The sequence below is a fragment of the Lepidochelys kempii genome, chromosome 2, assembly GCF_965140285.1.
Source record: "Lepidochelys kempii isolate rLepKem1 chromosome 2, rLepKem1.hap1, whole genome shotgun sequence".
Taxonomy (NCBI): domain Eukaryota; kingdom Metazoa; phylum Chordata; order Testudines; family Cheloniidae; genus Lepidochelys; species Lepidochelys kempii.
This window is the reverse complement of record NC_136381.1, coordinates 217,479,851-217,503,836: the sequence shown is the minus strand read 5'-3', so window position 1 is coordinate 217,503,836 and position 23,986 is coordinate 217,479,851. Positions and strand designations below refer to the sequence as shown.

At 43.1% G+C, this 23,986-nt stretch overlaps 1 protein-coding gene across 1 annotated transcript in view; it reads right to left on the bottom strand.

Moving 5' to 3' along the window:
* Positions 1–22,985, bottom strand: part of VWDE (von Willebrand factor D and EGF domains) — a 76,532-nt gene extending 53,547 nt beyond the window's left edge. The window contains exons 1-3 of the mRNA XM_078851336.1: positions 22,336–22,985; positions 20,911–20,918; positions 5,376–5,560 (exon numbers count right to left, since the gene is read on the bottom strand). Coding sequence (XP_078707462.1) covers positions 5,376–5,560; positions 20,911–20,918; positions 22,336–22,985 — 843 coding nt within the window. The remainder of the gene's footprint in view (positions 1–5,375; positions 5,561–20,910; positions 20,919–22,335) is intronic.
* Between the last annotated feature and the right edge of the window lie 1,001 nt (positions 22,986–23,986).

The following is a 23,986-nucleotide window of genomic DNA, read 5'->3' as shown; positions in this document are numbered from 1 at the left end:
AAGGGAAGGGGAACAAAGTATATAGTTAAGAATAAAGTCTTATTTAATACTGTACATTTCAAGTTCTTTAACTATTTTTCCTTTGGTTTTGTATCTTTAATAAAAGGTTAGAAGGAATGCATTTGGCATGGTAATAAGCAGACGGAGGTCTCTGTAAGCCAAACGCCAAACCTTCTTTAACACTGTTTAGTGTTAGACAGTGACTGGGTTATGTTAACACCTTTAGCCCATATATTCCATCTAAATTAATACAACAGATCTGCTGTGTGATCTTGTGCAAGACACTTCACCTCTTTGTGCCTGTTTTTTCTTCCACCACTTTGCCTACCTTGTTTATTTATGTTGTGAGCTTGGTAGAGCAGTGATTATCTCTCATTATATGTTTGCACAGTACCTAGAACAATGGGCTCCAATCTCATTTGGGATCTTTAGATTCTAATGTCATACAAATAATAAAAATAGCAACACAAAAATTAAAATGGATAAAAGCAGACAGACAGTATTTTTAAATAATTTGTGAAACACCACCTGTCACATCTCACCACAGAATGGAATTTTTCTGGGAAAATTAGTAAAAAATAAATAAATAAATAAATAAAAAATCACACACACAAACCAGTGTAGTTGCAGTGCGATTCATAGCTTAACAAAGATATTAGTCATGGGCATTGCCATGAGAACAAATCTGGAAGTTATGGAGATGGTTCTAATCCACTAAAGCATGAGACTCCAAATCTTCCCAATCACACGAGAGCAGCAGTTCTCAAACTGTGGGTTGGGACCCCAAAGCGGGTCACGACCCCGTTTTAATGGGGTCACCAGGGCTGGCATTAAACTTGCTGGGGTCTGGGTCCGAAGCCCGAGCCCCACCATCCAGGGCTGAAGCCCAAGGCTCACTGTCCTGGGCTGAAGCCCAAGCATGAGCCCCACTGCCCAGGGCTGAAGCTGAAGCCCGAGGGCTTCAGCCCTGGGTGTCAGGACTCAGGTTACTGGCCTCCCACCTGGGGCTTTGGCTTTGCTCCCCCCCTCCCACCTGAGATGGCAGGGCTCAGGCAGGCTCAGGCTTTGGTCCCCCCCTTCTGGGGTCATGTAGTTATTTTTGTTTTCAAAAGGGGACTGCAGTGCAATGAAGTTAGAGAACCCCTGCACTAGAGCAAAAGAAACTGGAGCATGAGAGTAGCCTAAGCTCTTTGGGGCAGGGATCAACTTTCTGTTCTGTGTTGTACAGCACCTAACACAAGAGGCCCTGGACTATGACTAGGGCTCCTAGGTGCTATGGCAATGCAAATAATAAATAATAATAGCAATAATAATAAAGGTAATGGTTCTGAGTTTACCAGACTAAGCACTCATGTTAAAAGGTCCCCTCTCTAAATATGGTGTTCTACTGAAAGACATCTGAGAAGGAACACCTTGAGGACATAGGTATATTATTCTCTTTCTCCAGAGAGAATATAATAAATAAATGGAATTATTTAATTAATTAATTATTTAAATAAATTATAATAAAAATGGAAAACCACCTTGCTGCTAAAGAGTTAGTGCAGTGATGTTAAAACCAGCACTTGGAAAAAACTCACATGAAGATCATGGACCTGAAATTCTGAGCTTTGTATGACCTTTGGAGAAGTCTCAGTCTGGTCTTCTCCAGCAGGATCTGGGATCACCTTTTACCTCAGATGACTTCCTGATAGAGTGAACTGTGATGGCCTACAAAGAATTTGTTCTTATACAGACACACTAAGCCTACCACAGAAGATAATGATCACAGAAGGAAGTTTTATCTCTTGAATCTAGGAGGTCATAAGCCCAACATTAACCTACCAGGTGAACAGAGTCCAGTGAGATGAGATTTTGTTTTAAAGAAAGTCTGGAACAGAGCGTTTGGCAGAGTTTGAAACTCTGGCAAAGAGTTCATTGTAGCTCAAATTAAAAGTTTTCTAATAGTCAGAGGGACTCAAAATGAAAGGAATTTTCAAAACAAACTTTCATTTTTTTACTTGAGTTGTTTTATTTTGGCCCACGAGATTAGATATATATATACAGATGTGTTTTTGCCTGTAAGTGTAGAAAAAACAGTTTATAAATGACATGTACTGCTTAGGTAAAGAGCCAGGTTTTTTTCAATCTATCAGTTATGCTCTGACACTCTCTATATTGCATTGTATATGTTTTTAAAATGTGTTTTTTAAAAAGAATTAAATATTTGGGTTTAAATTTTCAAATTGGCCTCTGCAAATATACAAAAAAAATGGATGAATACCTGTTTGTTTGCACAACTATGGCAGTTAGACGTGCAATTACCCAGTCAATGTACTATCACAGGGTTGGAGAGAATTTGGGCCCAACTTCATCTGTGCCTGGTTTACCCCACGCATCATGGGAGTGACAGTCCATAAAGCAAGTGACTGACAGCTAGGCTAGCTAAGAGATAAACTACAGCCCGTGCTGTGCGTGGAAAGGGAGCTGGCAGGAACAACAGTGTGGTGGGAGGCACTCCAGGAACTAGAGAAAGACCAGTGAGGGCTTCCTGTGGGAATCCAATGTGGAGTGCTAGGAGGAAAACTATGTGCTGGGGAGGCTCCTCCATAATCAATGGGGATTCCCTATGGTGAACAGGTGCTGGAATTAGGTCTGCTGGGGCACCCCCTGGCTTGATGTGGTTTCCATCATACATAGGGTTTACAAATTGGTTCAGTGGCTCTCAGCATCCCCACTATACAAATTGTTCCACCAACCCTGCTATGGAGAGGAGGTGGGAAAGGAGCCTAGGTAAGTCTTGGCAGAAGGTGACAGAGAACAGACTAAGAGCCTGGTTACAGAAGGATCCTAGGGAAGAGAAATTGTTGCATAGGTATCTTAATGCCAGACTGGGTAAGTGACCCTATTATACATACCGAAGGTTATTTTTTAGAAATAATTTATTATGGAGATGCTGGCTGTGGCTTCACAGTTAAGTTTGAGTTCCAGTTTGAACTTAGAGCAAGGATTTACTGCTTTGTAATGTATGAAAAGTAAAGTGCATCCTCCCCTAAACTTACAGTTGTAAAAACAGAATACTTGTACAGAGAATTTACCAGTAATTGATTAGTTTGTATTAAAACTAATCTTAAGATATGTCCTTTAAGAAATTTAGCTTCTGTGTCTTTTCCTTGTTCTGAATGATCTTGTTAATGGAATAATGTAGAAACTTCAAACATTTTACATGGTTAAAATTAATTGAAATGTTGTGCACAAGTTATATTTGAAGAAATTAGGCTCCTGGGGTATGGCTACACAGCAGTTAAACACCCACGGCTGGCTTGGGTCAGTTGACTCAGGCTCACAGGGTTCAGGCTGTGGGACTATAAAATTGCAGGGTAGACATTCAGGCTCAGATGGAGTCTGGGCTTTGGGGCTCTCCCCAGCCGTGGGGTCCCAGAACTTGGGCTCCAGCACAAGCCCAAATGTCTACACTGCAATTTTACAGCCCCGCAGCCTGAGCCCCGTGAGCCCAAGTCAGCTGACATGGGGCAGCTGTGGGTGTTTAATTGCTGTGTAGACATACCCTTAGTGACCATATTTTATAATCACTATGACTACATGGGCTACAGACAGGGTAAGGTCAACAGCTCAGAAAAGTCTTAAGTGGGGCCATTGTGATAGCACCACGCCGCCTCCATAGCTAATTTGCAGGTAACAATTCTATTGGTTATAATGAGTTAGTGATAAAAGGAACACAGGACAAATATGTCAAGAGTTCTCATTGGTAGATGACTTGGCTCATCTTTCACTGTTGTTTACAGATTCTGTCAGGGATTCTCAAACTCATTTCACTGTGATTCCCTTCTGACAACAAAAATTACTATGCGACCCCTGGAGGAGGGAACAAAGCCTGAGCCCAACTGAGCCCTGCCGCCCTGGGTGGGGGAAGCCAAACCCAAAGCCCGAGACAAACCGCCCCGGTGGGGGGGGCCAAAGTCGAAGCCCAAGGGCTTCAGTCCCGGGTGGCGGGCCTGTAACCTGAGCCCCGCTGTCCAGGGATGAAGCCCTTGGGCTTTGGCTTCCGCCCTCGGAGGTGGGGCTCGGGCTTCAGCTTCAGCCCCAGGCCATAGCAAGTCTAATGTCAGACCTGGTGACCCCATTAAAATGGGGTCCTGACCCACTTTGGGTCCTGACCCACTGTTTTAAACCATAGTTGTATACTAGCTTGAGCATCAGGGCTTGAAAAGCCCCCCATGACACTGCTGCTCTGGCTCCGCTCTGCACCAAGGCAGCACCGCAGGGGGATCTGAGGCATGAGCACAGGAGTCCAGAGACATCAGGCTCTGAAATGAGCTTCCCCTGCCCTTCCTTTCATATAACATCGGTCTCTGTAACACAGCCCTCTACACTAATAAATCAATAGCAAATGAAGAGTCAGAATCACTGCTACACTTCAGCTGCTTTGTGCTACTCTTAAAACACAGAGCTATAAATCCCTTTTAATCAGCCAGTCTGCAATGGCTCTTTTATTCTGCATTGGTGTACTGGTGAAGTTTTAAAGTTTTGTTTTAAAGTTGATCCCACATATTTTCAAATCATTAGAAGAAATATCACATAGTAGCATTCTCTTTTCTTGTTCACTATGACAGTTTTAATTAAAAAAAGACCATGGAAATTCCAAGACAAAACTCTTTTAAAATGGAGTTAAGGTTGAGAGTATCTGTCAGTAATTTAAGGATAAAAACATTACAGAGATATTGTAATAATCCCAAAAACAAGCACTGCAAACCTAGGAAATCCAGAGTTAAGGATGACTCTTGTATCTGACGTGATCTTAGGGGTCAGAGGCAAACTAATCTTAGCTCTTTCTCATTTACCTTTATCGGATCAACATTTTATGACTAATATCTTCTCCTAAAGTGTACATTTTAAAATTAGCTCACTAAGAGGGGAATCAAGGGGCTAAAATCATGTATACTGCTTTGAACATTTTTAAGTAAACCACTAGCCTTACATTTACATAATAATATAATAATACATAATAATTTACATAATTTGTGTTTTAAAACCTTAATATGTCTAAATAGACTAGCATCAAGAAAGCCCACCTAGTAGTGGCTGTAAATTTCAGCTGGTTAAATGCTAAAAAATGAATTTAATTTGCTCTCCCTGCTGTTCTGTTTTTGGGCAGAGGTACACTAATGATGTGATGTCCCTGCAATTGTGAGTCTCCTACTCTAGCCTGCTTGGCGCTGTACAAGCTTTCAGCTAGCTAGATTGTAACTTCACCTTTTTGTCCTACTAATAAGTATTCTTAATTATTTTCCTTTTGATAGGTACCTATCCTATTATGAAAATTTTAAGAAAAATCATGTGTTAAATCTGAAATACAAAATGCGGTGCACCAATACCTCCACACACTTGGTTGGCATCTCAGCTGGCTTATCAAATATTAGAAAGCGGTACCATCCTGGTGTTAGTGAATGGTCACATATGAGATCTTGAATAGCTGATTGCTGTAGTTGTGATGAATCAAAATCAACGCTTCGGTAAGGACTCTGAAGGATCTGATGTCCACCAGGGTAACATTCAAGAGCTGTGGAAACAAATATAAGATAATATTTAAGATATAATCTGTCTGTCAAATAAATATTATTACAGAAGGTTTTAAATCCTCTTAACTAGAAAACATGAAAATGCTACAGTATTGCTAGCCAAATTTTACTGCACTTGGGTCCTGATCTGTTGCTTTTTGGGTTGGCAAAAAAGAGGAACAATTAAACATGAAGATATGAAGAAATCTTTATGTGTGAAGGATGGGAACAGTGTGGTGACTAACCCTAAAGAGGTATGGAAAGAACATTTTCAAAGGCTGTAAAATGAGAAGAGAGAGTTGCTAGTGAATGTAACCCTGACAAGTATGGGGAAGTCTCAAAAGGTACTGATCTCTGTAGAGACAGAAACACTGAATAAGATGAAGAATGGTAAAGCAACTGGTGAAGATAAGTCTTGATATGATCAAGACAGTTGGAGATATTGGAGTAAAGTGGATTCAAAGATTACTATATGTTTGCTGGGATCAAGATAGGATACCAGATGGCTTGAGAATGGAATTGATTATGCCTCTTTGCAAGAGTAAGGGAGATACAAACACCAATCGGGGCATCACTCTGTTAAGTCAGTCTCTGAAAGTCACTGAGAGAGCTCTGGAGGCAAGGTTAAGGTGCAATGTAGAGTAAAATATAGGAGAGGAGCAATAAGGCCTTAGGAAGGGATGACAGATGCAATATTTGCAATGAAACAGAAGTTTGAAAGAATGATAAATGAAGAGTGGAACTGCTACATAGCATATATTGATGTTGAGAAAGCATATGATTTGGTTCAATGGGAGCAGATGTAGGGACTATTGAAATGGATGGGAGGGAGGTCTCATGAAGTGGAGAGAAGCTGTACTGAGTGTCAACAGCTAAGGTGCTAACAACATAGGGAATTTCGGAAAATTCTGAGATGACAGTGATATTGAGACATGGCAGTGTGCGATGTCCACTTCTCTTTATCCTAGTTATGGAGTTAATTAGTAGGAGAACCAAGCCTGTGGAGACAAAGAGAAAACTGATGTATGCTGTTGATCTGGGCCTTTTGGCTGACAGCAAAGAGGAATTGATAAATATGGTATCAGAGCAGACATCTGTGTTTGAAGACCATGGTTTGAAGGTAAACACCCAGAAAACTGAAGTTATGCAAGTAGGGAAGGTGGAAGAAGAGCTGTTGATTGAAGTATCCAGACAAAGCTGAATCAAAAGAAAGAACTGTGTGCTTGGGAAGTACATTTAATGCCATCAGGGAGAGATTTGGAGAACTGAAAAGAAGAATTCAGTGTGAATGGATGAAAGCAAAAAACGTAACAGGAGTACTGAGGGACCAGTACCAAACTGAAAGGAAAAATGTATGCTGTGTGTATTCCAAACTGCTCTACGGTTTGGAAACAGTGGGTCTTATGGAGATGGAAGAAAAGAAGATACAGGTTGCTGAAAATAATATACTGAAGAGAATGTCAGGCAAGTGGAGGGTATATGGAGTGTGCATGGAAGATATTAGAGGGAAGATGAACTTCGAGCTCTCAATGATAGATAGGCTGGCAAGCGTATGTCTGAGGTAGGGTGGTCATTTGATAAGAATGGAAAAAGAACAATCAGCAAAGAAAGCATGGGAGGAAGAGAACAGCAAGAAAGGATGTGGAAGGCCAAGAATAAAATGGAAAGACACTGTCAAGAAATATTTGAAGAGAAAAGGACTGAAACTCCAAGAGGAATTGTGGGCAACTCCAACACCGTGAAAAGAGGAAAAGGAGTTGAGAAGTGAAATGGGGCCTGATCTATACCCCATAAAAGTCAGCGGGACTATTTCCGTTATCTTCAACGGGCTTTGGATCAGGCCCCAAAACTCTGATCTTGTTAGTGCCAAATTAAGTTATATTTGTCAAATACAGTAAGGGTCTGTTTTCACTACAAAATGAATCATGTGTTAGCACAATTCTTTGCCATGATTAATGGTATCTGTGTTATAATGGCTGTTTTCTTATCTTTGTGGACAGCAAACATGATCTGATAACTATGTTAGTCTTTAAGCCTAGCTCAAAGAATTATGGAGGCCATGGTTATGTAAATACTGCAAAAAGCACTTTTGCTCAAGGTGTTAACTTCATAATTCATTTGTTGTACATGAAACCTTTTAATCTAAAATAGGAGAAGGTGGTCAAGAATATAATAGGAAAGTAAAAATCTTACTCCTAAAGGACTAAGGACTCTCCAAAGGTCCCTTGCACTCAATCTATCTTTTCACAGTGTGGTCAACTGAAACTGACATATGACAGCAGAAACCCATACATGACGAGCAAGATTACTCCTAATTGCACAAGAACACCATATATGTGCAGGCAATTCCCACAAACGGGTGTGGAAATGGGTAGACATTTAGTTACATACACAAAAGGCTATCTGACTCACACAATAAATTGTAGCAAGTGTAATTACAACTATGGATGCACAGGCATGGATATATTTTTGCACATCTAAGTGATGTTCTAGCCTCAGAGTCTTAAAACTGCAGTTACTAAAGCCAACAAGAGGCACTCCACCAACAAAATGTGAAGGAAATTTTAACCATAGCTTTTAAAAAGGTGGAAACGTTTCCAGGAAATAAAACAATAAAAGCTTTGAGCTTCTGATCTTGAGACATTGGGATGGCTTTGCTGATCTGTTAAAAGTAAGAAGGTTCTTGTTGATGGAATTTCTACAGATAAAACCATATATAATAAATCTGTGAATGGCTGCTCTTTCTTAAGAAAGGAAGCTAGATTATGAAAATACCTAAACTTTAAAAATATTAAAACTATATTGCTTATTAAAAATACCAGATTGATACTGCCAGCAATAGATAGTCTCTCTCTACTCACAGAAGAGGTAAAGAATAATCTTTAGGAGTGAAAGGATGGTGCAGACTGCCTTTTGTGAAACTACTAAAAAAGGCACCAGTTGGTGCCAATTGTTAAGGTGTTTCTTCATATATGGACTCATACATTTAATCTTAACACTCACCATATGTCAAGGTTCCTCCCCCACTCTGAACTCTAGGGTACAGATGTGGGGACCTGCATGAAAAACCTCCTAAGCTTATCTTTACCAGCTTAGGTCAAAACTTCCCCAAGGTACAAAATATTACATCCGTTATCCTTGGACTGGCCGCTAATACTAATACTAATACTAATACTAAAACTAATACTGGTTACTGGGGAAGAGCTGTTTGGACGCGTCCTTCCCCCCAAAATACTTCCCAAAACCTTGCACCCCACTTCCTGGACAAGGTTTGGTAAAAAGCCTCACCAATTTGCCTAGGTGACTACAGACCCAGACCCTTGGATCTTAAGAACAATGAACAATCCTCCCAACACTTGCACCCCCCCTTTCCTGGGAAATGTTGGATAAAAAGCCTCACCAATTTGCATAGGTGACCACAGACCCAAACCCTTGGATCTGAGAACAATGAAAAAGCATTCAGTGTTTTACAAGAAGACTTTTAATAAAAAATAGAAGTAAATAGAAATAAAGAAATCCCCCCTGTAAAATCAGGATGGTAGATATCTTACAGGGTAATTAGATTCAAAAACATAGAGAACCCCTCTAGGCAAAACCTTAAGTTACAAAAAAGATACACAGACAGAAATAGTTATTCTATTCAGCACAATTCTTTTCTCAGCCATTTAAAGAAATCATAATCTAACACATACCTAGCTAGATTACTTACTAAAAGTTCTAAGACTCCATTCCTGTTCTGTCCCTGGCCAAGACGACTACAGACAGACACAGACCCTTTGTTTCTCTCCCTCCTCCCAGCTTTTGAAAGTATCTTGTCTCCTCATTGGTCAGGTGCCAGCGAGGTTACCTTTAGCTTCTTAACCCTTTACAGGTGAGAGGAGCTTTCCCCTGGCCAGGAGGGATTTCAAAGGGGTTTACCCTTCCCTTTATATTTATGACACGCCCCCCAAATCTCAGCTAGGGTGAAACACTGGCTGGGATTTCTTCCTGGAGCTCTAGGAAAACAGAGTTAATAAGACACATGCATCTCTAAATATACTACCAAGTACATAAAGACTAACAATATTTTCCACATCTCAAGGACGATTTTAACCAGTTGATTCTGGGAAACTTTCACGGGAGAGTGCATCAGCCACTTTGTTAGAAGCTCCTGAGATGTGTTGGATGTCGAAATCAAAATCTTGGAGAGCTAAACTCCACCGAAGAAGTTTTTTGTTAGTTTCTTCGACGGTGTGAAGCCACTTTAGTGCAGCATGGTCGGTTTGCAGGTGGAAACGCCGTCCCCAAACATATGGGTGTAGCTTTTCCAGAGCGTAGACAATGGCATAACATTCTTTTTCAGTGACTGACCAGTTGCTTTCCCTCTCAGACAGTTTTTTGCTGAGAAACACTACAGGGTGGAATTCTTGATCAGGTCCTTTCTGCATTAAAACTGCTCCCACACCACGCTCGGATGCATCTGTGGTTACTAGGAACGGTTTGTCAAAGTCTGGGGCCCTTAGTACAGGGTCAGACATGAGGGTCGCTTTAAGCTTGTTAAAGGCCTTCTGACACTTTCCGGTCCACTGAACAGCATTTGGCTGTTTCTTTTTGGTTAGGCCTGTCAGTGGGGCAGCGATTTGGCTGTAGTGCGGTACAAATCGTCTGTAATAACCGGCCAAGCCTAAGAAGGATTGAACCTGTTTCTTTGACTTTGGGACAGGCCACTTTTGGATAGCATCCACTTTGGCCTGTAGGGGGCTGATAGTTCCTTGACCCACCTGGTGTCCAAGGTAAGTCACTCTGTTTAGGCCTATTTGACACTTCTTAGCCTTAACAGTTAGTCCTGCCTCCCTTATGCGCTCAAGGACTTTTTGTAGATGTTCCAGGTGGTCTGCCCAGGAATCCGAAAATATGGCCACATCGTCAAGGTAGGCGACTGCATATTCTCCTAATCCCGCTAGGAGACCATCTACAAGTCTTTGGAAAGTGGCGGGTGCATTTCGCAGCCCGAAAGGGAGTACATTAAATTCATACAGCCCGAGATGTGTGATGAAGGCTGACCTTTCCTTGGCAGATTCATCTAGCGGTACCTGCCAGTACCCCTTGGTTAAGTCCAAGGTAGAGATGAACTGGGCCCGTCCCAGTTTCTCTAATAGTTCATCAGTGCGTGGCATTGGATAGTTGTCTGGGCGAGTTACAGCATTTAGCTTACGGTAGTCCACGCAAAAACGTATTTCCCCATCTGGTTTGGGAACTAGAACCACTGGAGATGCCCATGCACTTTCAGAGGGGCGGATTACACCCATCTGTAACATATCCTGGATCTCCCGTTCTATAGCAGTTTTAGCTTGAGGAGACACCCGGTAAGGGTGGACCCTAATTGGGTGAGCATTACCTGTGTCAATGGAGTGGTATGCCCGTTCAGTCAGTCCTGGGGTGGCTGAGAACGTTGGCGCGTAGCTAGTGCACAGCTCCTGGATCTGCTGTCGCTGCATACGCCCAAGGGTCATGGAGAGGTTCACCTCTTCCACACCACCAGCACATTTCCCTTCGTAATAGACACCTTCAGGCCACTCAGCGTCGTCTCCTCCCTGGGCTGTAAACTGACAAACCTTTAATTCTCTGGAATAAAAGGGCTTTAGAGAATTAATATGATACACCTTAGGCTTTCGGTTGGAGGTGGGGAATGCTATGAGATAATTAACAGCTCCCAGGCGCTCCTGGACCACGAATGGCCCTTCCCACGATGCTTCCATTTTATGGGCCTGGAGCGCCTTTAAGACCATGACCTGGTCTCCTACTTTGAAGGAACGCTCTCTGGCATGTTTATCATACCAGGCTTTTTGCTCTTTTTGAGCATCCTGTAAGTTTTCTCTAGCAAGGGCTAAAGAGGTTCGGAGGGTGTTTTGTAGGTTGGTTACAAAGTCCAGAATGTTAGTTTCTGGAGAAGGTGTAAATCCCTCCCATTGCTGCTTCACCAACTGCAATGGCCCCTTAACCTCACGGCCATATACAAGTTCAAATGGGGAAAACCCTAAACTGGGATGTGGTACAGCTCTGTAGGCAAAGAGCAACTGCTGCAATACTAGGTCCCAATCATTGGAGTGCTCATTTACGAATTTACGTATCATGGCCCCCAAAGTTCCATTAAACTTCTCCACCATGCCATTTGTTTGATGATGGTAAGGAGTGGCAACCAAGTGATTTACCCCATGAGCTTCCCAAAGGTTTTTCATAGTTCCTGCCAGGAAATTAGTCCCTGCATTTGTGAGGATGTCGGAGGGCCAACCTACCCTGGCAAAAATGTCTGCTAGTGCCTGGCACACACTTTTAGCCCTGGTGTTGCTTAGAGCTACTGCTTCCGGCCATCGGGTGGCAAAATCCATGAAAGTCAGTATGTACTGCTTTCCTCTGGGTGTCTTTTTCGGAAAAGGACCCAGAATATCCACAGCTACTTGCTGAAATGGAACTTCAATGATGGGGAGTGGCTGGAGAGGGGCTTTGACCTGGTCTTGGGGTTTTCCCACTCTTTGGCACACCTCACAAGACTGGACATAGGTAGAAACATCCTTGCCCATTCCCTCCCAGTGGAATGACCCCCCCAAACGGTCTTTGGTCCTGTTCACCCCAGCATGGCCACTAGGGTGATCATGGGCTAAGCTCAAGAGCTTGGCCCGGTATTTAGTTGGAACTACCAACTGTCTCTGAGGATGCCAGTCTTCCTGGTGTCCCCCAGAAAGAGTTTACTTGTATAAAAGTCCTCTTTCTACAACAAACCTGGATCGATTAGAAGAGCTGAGAGGCGGTGGGTTGCTCCGTGCCGCCGTCCACGCTCTCTGGAGGCTTTCATCTGCTTCCTGTTCAGTCTGGAACTGTTCCCTTGATGCTGGAGACATCCGTTCCTCATTGGATTGGGGACATAGGCTTGGTCCCTCTGGAAGCGATATAGGGGATGGAGCTGTTTCTGTTGACTGTGAACCGCTCTCCGCTGGTGCACTATGTTGGGATTCAGGCTCCGGCTGAGCCTCTTGTGTAGGGTTATCGGCTGCTGCCAGTTCAGGTTCGGTGGGGCCCTCTGGTGTTGAGGTTGCAAGTACTGTATTCAGTGCTGGCACGGGGTCTGGTGTTGGTTGTTTGGCTGGTTCCGGTTCTGGGACTGGTTCCGTCTGGGTCTCTGGGATTGGATCCACTACTGCTGTTGCAGACATTGGCCTGGGGTCCGGGTCCATCACCTCTGACCGGGCCCTGATAGAAGTTTCCGGAACAGAGCTAGGCCTTACGGCTTGTTTAGCCTGGCTGCGGGTGACCGTTCCCACCCTCTTGGCCTGCTTCACGTGATTGGCCAAGTCTTCCCCCAACAGCATGGGGATGGGATAATCATCATAGACTGCAAAAGTCCACATTCCTGACCAGCCCATGTACTGGACAGGCAACTTGGCTGTAGGCAAATTGAAAGAGTTGGACTTGAAGGGTTGAATCGTCACTTGGATCTCTGGGTTGATTAAATTGGGGTCCACTAAGGAAGCATGGATAGCTGACACTTGTGCTCCGGTGTCCCTCCACGCGGTGACCTTCTTCCCGCCCACACTCACAGTTTCCCTCCGCTCCAAGGGTATCTGGGAGGTATCTGGGCCTGTGGACCTCTGGTGTGATTCCGGTGCAATGAACTGTAATCTGTTGGGGTTCTTGGGGCAGTTGGCCTTTACATGCCCCAGCTCGTTACATTTAAAACATCGTCCAGCTGACGGGTCACCGGGGCGAGGTGGGTCGCTGAAGAACGGGGTGGTGGGACGATAAGGGGTCTGGAGGGTTCTTTGGGAGGTAGGTGGGGCTTTGGGCGGCCCCCGGTAATAGGGTGTGGTCTGGGGTGGTCCCTTCTGGTCTCCGCTCCAACTGCGACCAGTTTTCTTCTTCTCTGCCACCTCCACCCATCTGGCTCCAATCTCTCCTGCCTCGATTACAGTTTTGGGTTTCCCATCTAGGATGTATCTTTCTATTTCCTCAGGAACACCCTCTAAGAATTGTTCCATTTGCATTAGGAAGGGCAAATTTACTGGAGATTCAACACTTGCTCCTGATATCCAGGCATCCCAATGTTTCACAATGTGGTAGGCATGTCGGGTAAATGACATGTCTGGTTTCCACCTTAGGGCTTGGAACCTCCGACGAGACTGCTCGGGTGTTATCCCCATTCTGACTCTCGCCTTGGATTTAAACAGTTCATACTTGTTCATATGTTCTTTAGGCATTTCAGCTGCCACCTCAGCTAAGGGTCCACTGAGCTGCGGCCTCAGCTCTACCATGTATTGGTCAGTAGAGATGTTGTACCCAAGGCAGGCCCTTTCGAAGTTTTCTAAGAAGGCCTCAGTATCATCACCTGCCTTGTAGGTGGGGAACTTTCTGGGATGGGAAGTGGTACCTGGAGAAGGATTGCTAGGGTTTGTTGGTATATTCTGCTGGGCCTTTATCCTCTCCATCTCCTCCACATGCTTCCTTGCCTCCATTTCCCTCTTGTGGGCAGCCTCCTGTACCTCCTTCTCCAGCCGCATGAGTTCTATCTGTCTTTCATGTTCCCTTTGTTTTTCCTCAGCCTGAAATTTGGCTAATTCCAGCTGTAGTCGAGCCGAGGATTTGGCCATTCTAACCTCTCTGTTTTTAACTAACTTTACACCCGAGGTTTAGAAATAAACAAACAAAACTTGGCTGTAAAATTTTGCTGTGCTGGAATAGAATACCTATTCTCTGATAGTGATTGTCAGCCTACAGAAAAAGACAATTCCCTTGTCTCTGCTCTGGGCCCAAATTAAAGCAAAAAACCTCCAACTACTTGGAAACCTGCTTACCCAGCCCAAAGAAAAAAAAAATTCTTTTCAAACCTGTGCTCCTTGTAAAACAAAAAAAAATCAAAATCCTAAAAAAAACCCTGCCACTTTTGTCTCCAGGCAAATGGGTAGAGCACACACCCCCTATTTACTTTTAGGAAGAAAAGAAAAAAAAAAAAAAAAAAAACCTCTGGGTTGGAAGACTGTGAATTTCCCTGCAGGAGTTAAGTACCCTGCCTCCAGGCAAAGAAAACCTGCAATTCACAAGATAATCCCCTTTTGTCTCTGCTTGGCCACAAAGCAGAGAGAAACCAAGCTGCTTTCAGTTTCAAAGCTGCTTTCTGGACTTTCTTAAAATTCCTTTTTAAGATCTGTATTTCTAGTTCAAAAAATCTCAACTGGATCTCAAAATGATTTCAGGTTAATCCCACCACTGTGCCACCATGTCACGGTTCCTCCCCCACTCTGAACTCTAGGGTACAGATGTGGGGACCTGCATGAAAAACCTCCTAAGCTTATCTTTACCAGCTTAGGTCAAAACTTCCCCAAGGTACAAAATATTACATCCGTTATCCTTGGACTGGCCGCTAATACTAATACTAATACTAAAACTAATACTGGTTACTGGGGAAGAGCTGTTTGGACGCGTCCTTCCCCCCAAAATACTTCCCAAAACCTTGCACCCCACTTCCTGGACAAGGTTTGGTAAAAAGCCTCACCAATTTGCCTAGGTGACTACAGACCCAGACCCTTGGATCTTAAGAACAATGAACAATCCTCCCAACACTTGCACCCCCCCTTTCCTGGGAAATGTTGGATAAAAAGCCTCACCAATTTGCATAGGTGACCACAGACCCAAACCCTTGGATCTGAGAACAATGAAAAAGCATTCAGTGTTTTACAAGAAGACTTTTAATAAAAAATAGAAGTAAATAGAAATAAAGAAATCCCCCCTGTAAAATCAGGATGGTAGATATCTTACAGGGTAATTAGATTCAAAAACATAGAGAACCCCTCTAGGCAAAACCTTAAGTTACAAAAAAGATACACAGACAGAAATAGTTATTCTATTCAGCACAATTCTTTTCTCAGCCATTTAAAGAAATCATAATCTAACACATACCTAGCTAGATTACTTACTAAAAGTTCTAAGACTCCATTCCTGTTCTGTCCCTGGCCAAGACGACTACAGACAGACACAGACCCTTTGTTTCTCTCCCTCCTCCCAGCTTTTGAAAGTATCTTGTCTCCTCATTGGTCAGGTGCCAGCGAGGTTACCTTTAGCTTCTTAACCCTTTACAGGTGAGAGGAGCTTTCCCCTGGCCAGGAGGGATTTCAAAGGGGTTTACCCTTCCCTTTATATTTATGACACCATACTAGAACCATAAGTCAAGTAGAACTATAAACCAAGCAAATGGAGTGCAGCTGACCTGCTATTTGAATACTAGCAGTGTGAACCACAACTGTTTCTTCAATTTTTGTATCTTTATGTGTTGAATCTTTATTTGCAAGTTGTATGATGCAATTAGCTCATATTGATATATACATTCTATGTGAGATATATAGGATAAAAGAATGTATCCATTTAATTCACTGTGGCATTGGTAATAAAAAAATTTCATATCACTGTTCTGATAAACGTACTTGTGAGTAAGCTTCCCAAATCACATAATCCTCTCTTTCTAATGCAGAAGATGTCCTAGTGGAACAAAAGATCTCATCTCTTTCAAGCAGAATATAAGGATCCTGCAGTCTTCCAAAGACTGGTTATTTAATCTGTTATGCCTTTAGGCAACTCAAGCACATACCAATAGCTTTATCTTCCACCATCTAAGTGCAGATGGAAGTGGATGTGATGGACTATGTCATTACTGTGTTTTTTTGCACTGTTTGCAATACCCTGTAGGCTATTCATGTCCATACAGGATGACCTTACGGAGAATTTATCCTTCATCGGAATTTGAGGGAAACCCTTGTGAGAATCAAAGGTCAGTCATGTCTATTATTCAAATGTTCTCTAAACAGGCTTCAACATAAGTAGGTCATGAACCATAATCAGAATTTTCATTCTGTCTTCTATCTTTTATATGTTTCTTCTGCCTACGCAATGTGGCAGTGCCTTAAGTGGTTCCCTTTCTGTAACTGAATCTCTTCTCTAACAATTAGTACTAATTCTTTTCTCCATGACTACGTATAGTGTTTGAGTCAAATTACACATCAGACAAACCTTTCATTTTACTGAAATCTTAATTTGATATGCAGATTATGCATATCACTTCTACCTCTTGGCATAGTGTCAAGAGTAATTATAAACTTTTTCCTATCAAAAGGTCACAGGATCATTAATCCTAAAATAAAGATCAGATAATAATGGATATTTTTACTTAGTTCACAGCATTATGCACATGGTTTGTGAATGTGATCCAGCTATTCACATATGCAACTTTTTGCTGTCTTTGGAGATATGCTAATTTTTCCATATCTCTCATTTTGAAATATTACGTTGCATATTATAACATCTGGTTGCATTCTGGTCCCACTCTGCAATACAGCTGCAAATGACTGTCATGATCAGGGATATTAACTAACTGTTCTTTGTGTGTGCAATGTTTGCGTTGTATAACTGGATACTCTAGGAAACTAGCATATACAATTTTTTGTTTTTAAATTGCACATTGCGAACAACTGTCTTCTGTATTCACTATGCCTGAAATTCACCTTTGCAGCAGGCTGACACAAGGCTTATGCATTAAAAACTAGGGCTGGTTGAAATATTTCAATAAAAATTCTTTTAATGGAAAACTGGGTTTTTCAATTAAACAAATTTGTTAGTGAAAAGAGCTTTTTGATGAAAATGTTAAGTTTTTATTGAAAAAAATGGGCTGAAAGCTGGAAAATTGGGGGGGGGGGGAGCTTGGCTCAAAGTTTTCCATTTTTTCAATGAAAAGTCAAAATTTTCAGTGGGAATTTTTTTTCTGGCCAGCCCTACTAAAGATCCACTTAAGACTTCTACATATGGCTTACACAGTCATGCATAGTCTAGTGTTGAACCTTTGCCTAGGAATTAGTTTCACTCTAAAAACTTTTAAAGTAATGGTGAGACTTTCAAAAGTGCTCAGCCCATACAACCTTAATTCTGCCCCCTTCTGCTCATGCATTATGGAACCCCAGCTAATTATATAATCAGATCTTTTTTTTATTCCACAGGACTCCTGTCTAATTCAGTACCCAGGATGGATGGCGCTCATCGAATGGATATCTAGTCAATAGTTGGCTGTTTTTTATCCTCATTATTCAATGTGTGGTTTCAAAACTTATTTACTTCACGTCATCGAAACCCTGCACTGAATATAGACTTATTCACTGCCTCATGGAATTTTCTATGTCAATGAACTCCGTAGAAACAAGAGCAGTAATTGCATGGGCAACTTCAGTTCTGGCATTTTCTGTCTTTGAGTGGCAAAGAGTCCTGTGGCATCTGATAGACTAACAGACATATTGGAGCATAAGTTTTCGTGGGTGAATACCCACTTCGTCAGATAACCTTATGCTCCAATACGTCTGTTAATCTATAAGGTGCCACAGGACTCTTTGCCGCTTTTACAGATCCAGACTAAAATGGCTACCCCTCTGTCTTTGAGTGTCTGACTTTGCAACATTAACATTCTTTTAACAGAGGTATTGGTGTCTTTTGTATATAATTTCCTACATTTTTCAAAAAGAAAACTGAAAAAACAGAAATTCCATCATGGATCATGAGCAGGGTTGGAACCTTTAAACACACAGCACAGACCTCTGCCACCGGAACTTGCAAATCAACTGATAACAACAATAGGCTGTATTCTCTATGTGGAACAGTCACTAGAAAATAGGGTGACCATATTTCCCAAAGAGAAAAACCAGCCACTTGACTGAGGGACCCCCCACCACATGCTGTTGCCCGGGTGCTGGAACCCTGCGGGAGTCCCATCAGGAGGTTGTTACCTAGGTGCTGGAACACTGTGGATGGGTCCCCGCATGCTGGAACACGGCTTCCCCCACTCCAGCCCTGCCTCCTCCTGCTGGGGGCTGGCATCTCTGCTCATCCCTTCTGCACTGCACCCCACTTTTTTGACAAAAGTGGGCATTTGTCCTGTTTGCTCTTGTCAACTGATCAAGTCAGCAAGGACAAACGGGACAAATGCCTCCTTTTGGAAAAGAAGTCGGGACAGCCAGGACAGGGCTTAAAAGTGGGACTGTCCCAGCCAAAACAGGATGTAAGGTCACCCTACTAAAAGGGGACTAAACCCACACTTTGCCAGGTAGGTTCACAGATATTTGTTGATGGTATTGTCAGGCCTGCAGAACCTGAAACTGAACTGAGGATTCTTGAAGGGCATATTCTCTACAAATGAGACTCTTCTGCTGCTCCTCCTACCAGCCACCTAACCTGCTCCTGTCTTCCTTCCCACATTCTTCTCCTTACCTCCGCATCTGTTTCAGGCTGCTTCCCCTTAGTTCTCACTTTCTGCATAAGTCCTAACAGGGGAGCACTGAGAGCACAGGAGAGAGTTTCTCTGCTCCCAATTCCAGTGCCTGGCATCACAGTGCCCCTAGCACCCAGGAGCTTGTTAAAACATGCTCAGTGTGGCTGGTACAGAGTTCTGAAGGGGTGGACCATGCTCAGTACAGACAGAAAATTTGGAGAATTTTGCTGACCAGAAACTAACAAAACTCTCAACTGAGCATGTGCAAACAGTAAATTTCATAGGCTTATAACTCAGTCAAATTTTGATGGATTCTGACAAGGACAGAAAAAGTCACTTTGAGACAGCAAGGTGACACTCCTTCCTTGCCTTCCGTGCCAAACTTCAACTGCCTGCTCCAAATCATGGCAACACTAGAGAGACTAAATTAAACAGTTATAAATATTTTTAACGTGGGCCAAACATTTTCCTTTAATCTTGTTCTCAGAAGTAGATTAACCTTTTTGCTGAAACTGTCCAAAAAAGTTCCGCCTGAGGCCAACACCTGGCAAATTTCAACCCCAAAAGTTAAAACTGGCAAAGTTATAAGCAACTGAAAACAAGGTCTGATAATGGAAAGTTGTCAGGCAACCTATTTGTCAGGCAACCTCTGGTAGCGCTGCCTATCATGGGGCATATGTAGGAAATGTTTTAATATACAAATGTGCAAATATATATAGATATTAAAAACAAATTATGACATGCCATTGGAGGAACCTATTTGCAATAGTCATAAAATGACACTCCAGGAAAATAAGAAGTAATCTCAAGAGCTTAATTTGCAATATAATAAAATATGCCATTATGTGAAAATCATCTTTTCCTGACAGAGTGCAGTACAATCAGATACATCAAAAGATTCATCTTTGTTCTCTCTCTCTCTTTTTGGGGGAAGAGGGAGGGACATTTAAAAAATCTTACCATGTTTAGTAAGGCTAAGTACTTTAATAGAAAGTTTACATTTAACTATTTGGTTTTAAGATAATTAAAGAAATCTTACAGTTAAACTATAAAACTGCACAGTAGAGTAACATCACAGACTTGACTTACATTTAAAATAAAGAAATCCAAAATTTGGATTGGGAATCTAATTCTCTCTCAGAGATGCCAAACAGAAATAATTCAGTTAAAATCACTGGAGCTACACTGGTGTAATTTACAAAATTACAAAAAAACCAATGTCAGGAAAATCAGCTCTTTTTGAGAGAAACTCAAACTCTCCTATTTTGTCTAGGTACTATAGCACATATTTTCTGATGAAAAACAGTACAGTGAGACTCATGGAAAAATATGCAAATATTTGTTAAAATTTGAGTTTCTCTTTCATATTCAATGGGCATTTCCCCAAACACCTGCACACTTTCCCATGCATCCACACCACTATTTAACAGAAGGTTCTGAGCTTCAAGGAAGATTCAATCTCATTGTTTCTCAGTTCTAATATTTATTCTAACATTTTCTTCAGGAATGCTATGCTTCCTGTGCCAAGGCTTACTCATTATAGGCTCGATCCTGCAAGTTGCTGAGCACTCTGGCACTGATCCAGGAAAGTGCTTACAACTGTGCTTGACTTTAAGAACAAGTAGTCCCGTTGGCTATCCTAATGTCTGCGATATATAAAATAGAACTGTTACAGAGCCTTTATCCATCGCAGCACTGTTCGGCAATGGAGATGAAATAATACATATTTCCATAAAATCACTCTTTCAAAAAACTAGAAGTGAGATATATAAAAATAGCTACTGCTCTAGTTTTAATTATGAATTAAATTGTTACAGATGTTAGAACTCTTGCAGCCTATTATGTTGACAATTTAAGTTTTTAACATTCTTAAATATTTATATGACACTTAAAAATGTGTAAACATGTTAACATAATACAGTGTAATGGTTCAGCATATAACATACTATTCTATCAATTCTTTATGTGGATTTTCCCCAAAAAAATACTAAAATAAGAAATGTTTAAGACATCTTATAACTCACAACAATCCTTAATTCTTGGTTTTGCAGAGGTCTCAGGTCAGGGTGTGACAATACATACCACATGTGCTGCAATAGTTAAGGATAATAGGACATGTTTAAGAAAAGAGTGGAGAGAAGTTAAGAATGTTAAACGATTTTAAATTATGCATTTCCTTTCTAGAGGTTGATTGTAATAGCAACATAATACTGAAAAAGAATTTTTCAGAATTTCTCTAGTTCATTAAATTTCCCTCTTCCAGTAAAGTTAGTTATATATAATTACCAGACTGGAAAGTCAATATAAATTTAAGTGGAAACAAAGGAGAAGAGGAGGGACACTACTGACGGGAGTCTTCATGATTTGGAGTGCATGGCTCCCGCTGGAGACTGGTAAAACAGTATTTTTACTAAGGGTCTGATTCAAAGCCTGCTGAAGTAATGGGAGGCTTTATATCAAAATCAATTGTCACTGGATCAGGCTCTTAATGTATACATGTGCTTGAAGAAACTATGGCTAATGGGTCAATTAGCCTCTGCCTACACTACAGACCTTACAGTGGCACAGCTGTACTGCTGCAGCTCCGCCGTTGTAAGATCTCCCGTGTAGCCGATCTATGCCAGCGGGAAAGAGCTCTCCCGCCGGCATAATTAAACCACAAGCAGCAGTATCTATGTTAGAGGGAGAGCATCTCCCACCAACACAGCGCTGTCCACGCTGGCGCTTTGGTTGGTGAAACTTTTGTTAGTCGGGGTGTGTTTTTTCACACCTCTGACAGACAAAAGTTTTACTGACAAAAGTGCTAGTATAGACAAAGCCTTGGGCATTATTGTAGTCAGAAAATCTACTTGAGTTAAACAGTATTTTCCCCAACACCTTGGTCAGCTTTATTTCAATAGTCAGTGCTTACACTGCCAGGATAAGGAATGACTATTGCAGAGCAGTTCATTTCCCAGCATTGGAGACATAACACCCCCGCCCCAAGGAAGAACAGGAGCAAGTACCTGCCATCCCTGAACCGGCTGAACAAAGCAGAAGCTGGGTGTTCCTGGCAAAATCTGGCGTTCATAGAATTGGCAGAAGTCATGGGGAAGTTGAAAATTTCTGGACAAAGTATCAAGTAAAGGGAGGGAGAAGACTAAGCAATTGCTTAGGGCCCTGTGCAGCTCAAGGACCTTCTCCCTCCCCCCCACCCGCTTTTTTATGTTTGAGGGGAGCAAAATGTTCCTGCTTAGGGCTCCCAGTGGTCTATCGCCCTCTCTGAGCAAACAGCTAATGGTACAAGGGATTTGAAAGAACTGGGGAAGCAGCGGGGTGGAGAGTTCCCACCTGAGTGGCCCCAGCCTGGGGGGCGTCAAGGTGGGTCGTCGTCCCCTTAAAGCTGGTCCCAGTCTGTCCATGATTTTGGAGTCTTTGCTTCAGGGATAGCTCCAAGGCTGCTCCCAACCCCCCACCCCACCCCACCCCCGCACTCGCTACATCCAGCACCCCCGCGCCACCCCTTACCTTGCTGGCAGGGCGCTGCCTTCAGGCCCAGCAGCACCAGCCCAAGCCAGAGGGGCCAGGCTCGCAGCGCCGGGAGTTGCATGGCCCAGAAGGCGGCTACTCTCAGAAGGGTGCTGGGGGCTTCCTCCCTTCAGTCCCCCGCAGCCTCCTGCCCCGGCGCCCAGCAGAGCAGCCTGGCGCCGCTCTAACTCTGTGCCTGCGCCTGGAGGGGCGGGGGCTGCTGGCGCTAAGGTAACGCCACAAGGCGAAGGCACCGCGAGCCAGCCCGGTCCCGGGACGGCCTCACGCGCCCGCTCCGGCTCCCGGGAAGCAGCAGCCGCAGCCGCCGGAGCTGGCGCGAAGCGGAGCAGGGAGGGGAGCGCGGGGAAGGAGCTGCGGCCGGCAGGGACTGTGGGGCGCGCTCTCCCGGCGGTCTCTGCTGCCGCTCGCCAGCTTCTCGGCTGACGCGTGGCCTCCGGACACAGGCACTTGTGACGCCGGGGAGCGCCCAGTGCCTGCCGCCGAGCCGCGCTGGGAGCTGTCCGCTCTGGCGTGCCTTCGTTCCCCGGCGCTGCAGCTGGCTTGTGAAATCCCCGAGCTGCGTGGGACACTCCCCAGTTTTGGTTGGTGGGATTCTGTGTTTTCCATCCGACCTTTCCCCTGCCCTGCATGTCAGTTCGGCCAAGGTGGCCAAGGCAGACCGAGAAAATGGGTCCTCCACTTCGCTCCCCACCCTGGGGCGCCCGGTTTCACAGAAGTGGGCCCCCGTTTTTGAATATGTAATGAAATGCAAAAAAAGCCAGGTTCAGCTAGCTTTATTGTTAGATTTTGAACACTTCTCTAAAACGCCAGAACGTACAACAGCAAAAGACCCAAACACTGGAGTAACTTTCATAAGCTGCAGTGTTTGAGTTCATTATCTTAGCATAAGAGTTAAAGCATCTCTTTACGGTGACAGATTTTCAAAGAAGGCTGGAAAGCTTCCCATATTTGCAAATGGCTTGTAAGTTATTTGTGTCCATTAACAAATTATCCATTCTGCACAGGCATTTAAGTGTTTTTGCTGGCAAATGCAGGAGCACAGCAAGTACATACACTTTTGCAGAATTTCCCTGTTGCCCTCCCCTTTGCAAAGGAAGCCCTAAAATAAATAAATGGCACTGACACCTGTAAGTCTGGAAGTGTGATCACTGTATACACAGGTTTCAGAGTAACAGCTGTGTTAGTCTGTATTCGCAAAAAGAAAAGGAGTACTTGTGGCACCTTAGAGACTAACCAATTTATTTGAGCATAAGCTTTCCTGAGCTGCATCCCATGAAGTGAGCTGTAGCTCACGAAAGCTTATGCTCAAATAAATTGGTTAGTCTCTAAGGTGCCACAAGTACTCCTTTTCTTTTCACTGTATACACAGGACACCTAAAACTTAAACAACATATTCCATTCTACTAAACTTCTGCAAAGAAAACTATTATTCTACAGAGACTGTTGTAAGGCAGGCACTGAGGTCTGCTGGGGCTCTGCAGAGAGGTGCTATTTGACCCTAGTGAAATTCTGTATTCAACATTCTGAAATAGTGGAGCAAGAAAACCTTTAAGTGTTAGTGTTAACCTTTAAGCCAGTGTTAGACTCCAGGAGCCCAGGGCAGAAAGCTGAAGCCAGAACCCCGCCATGT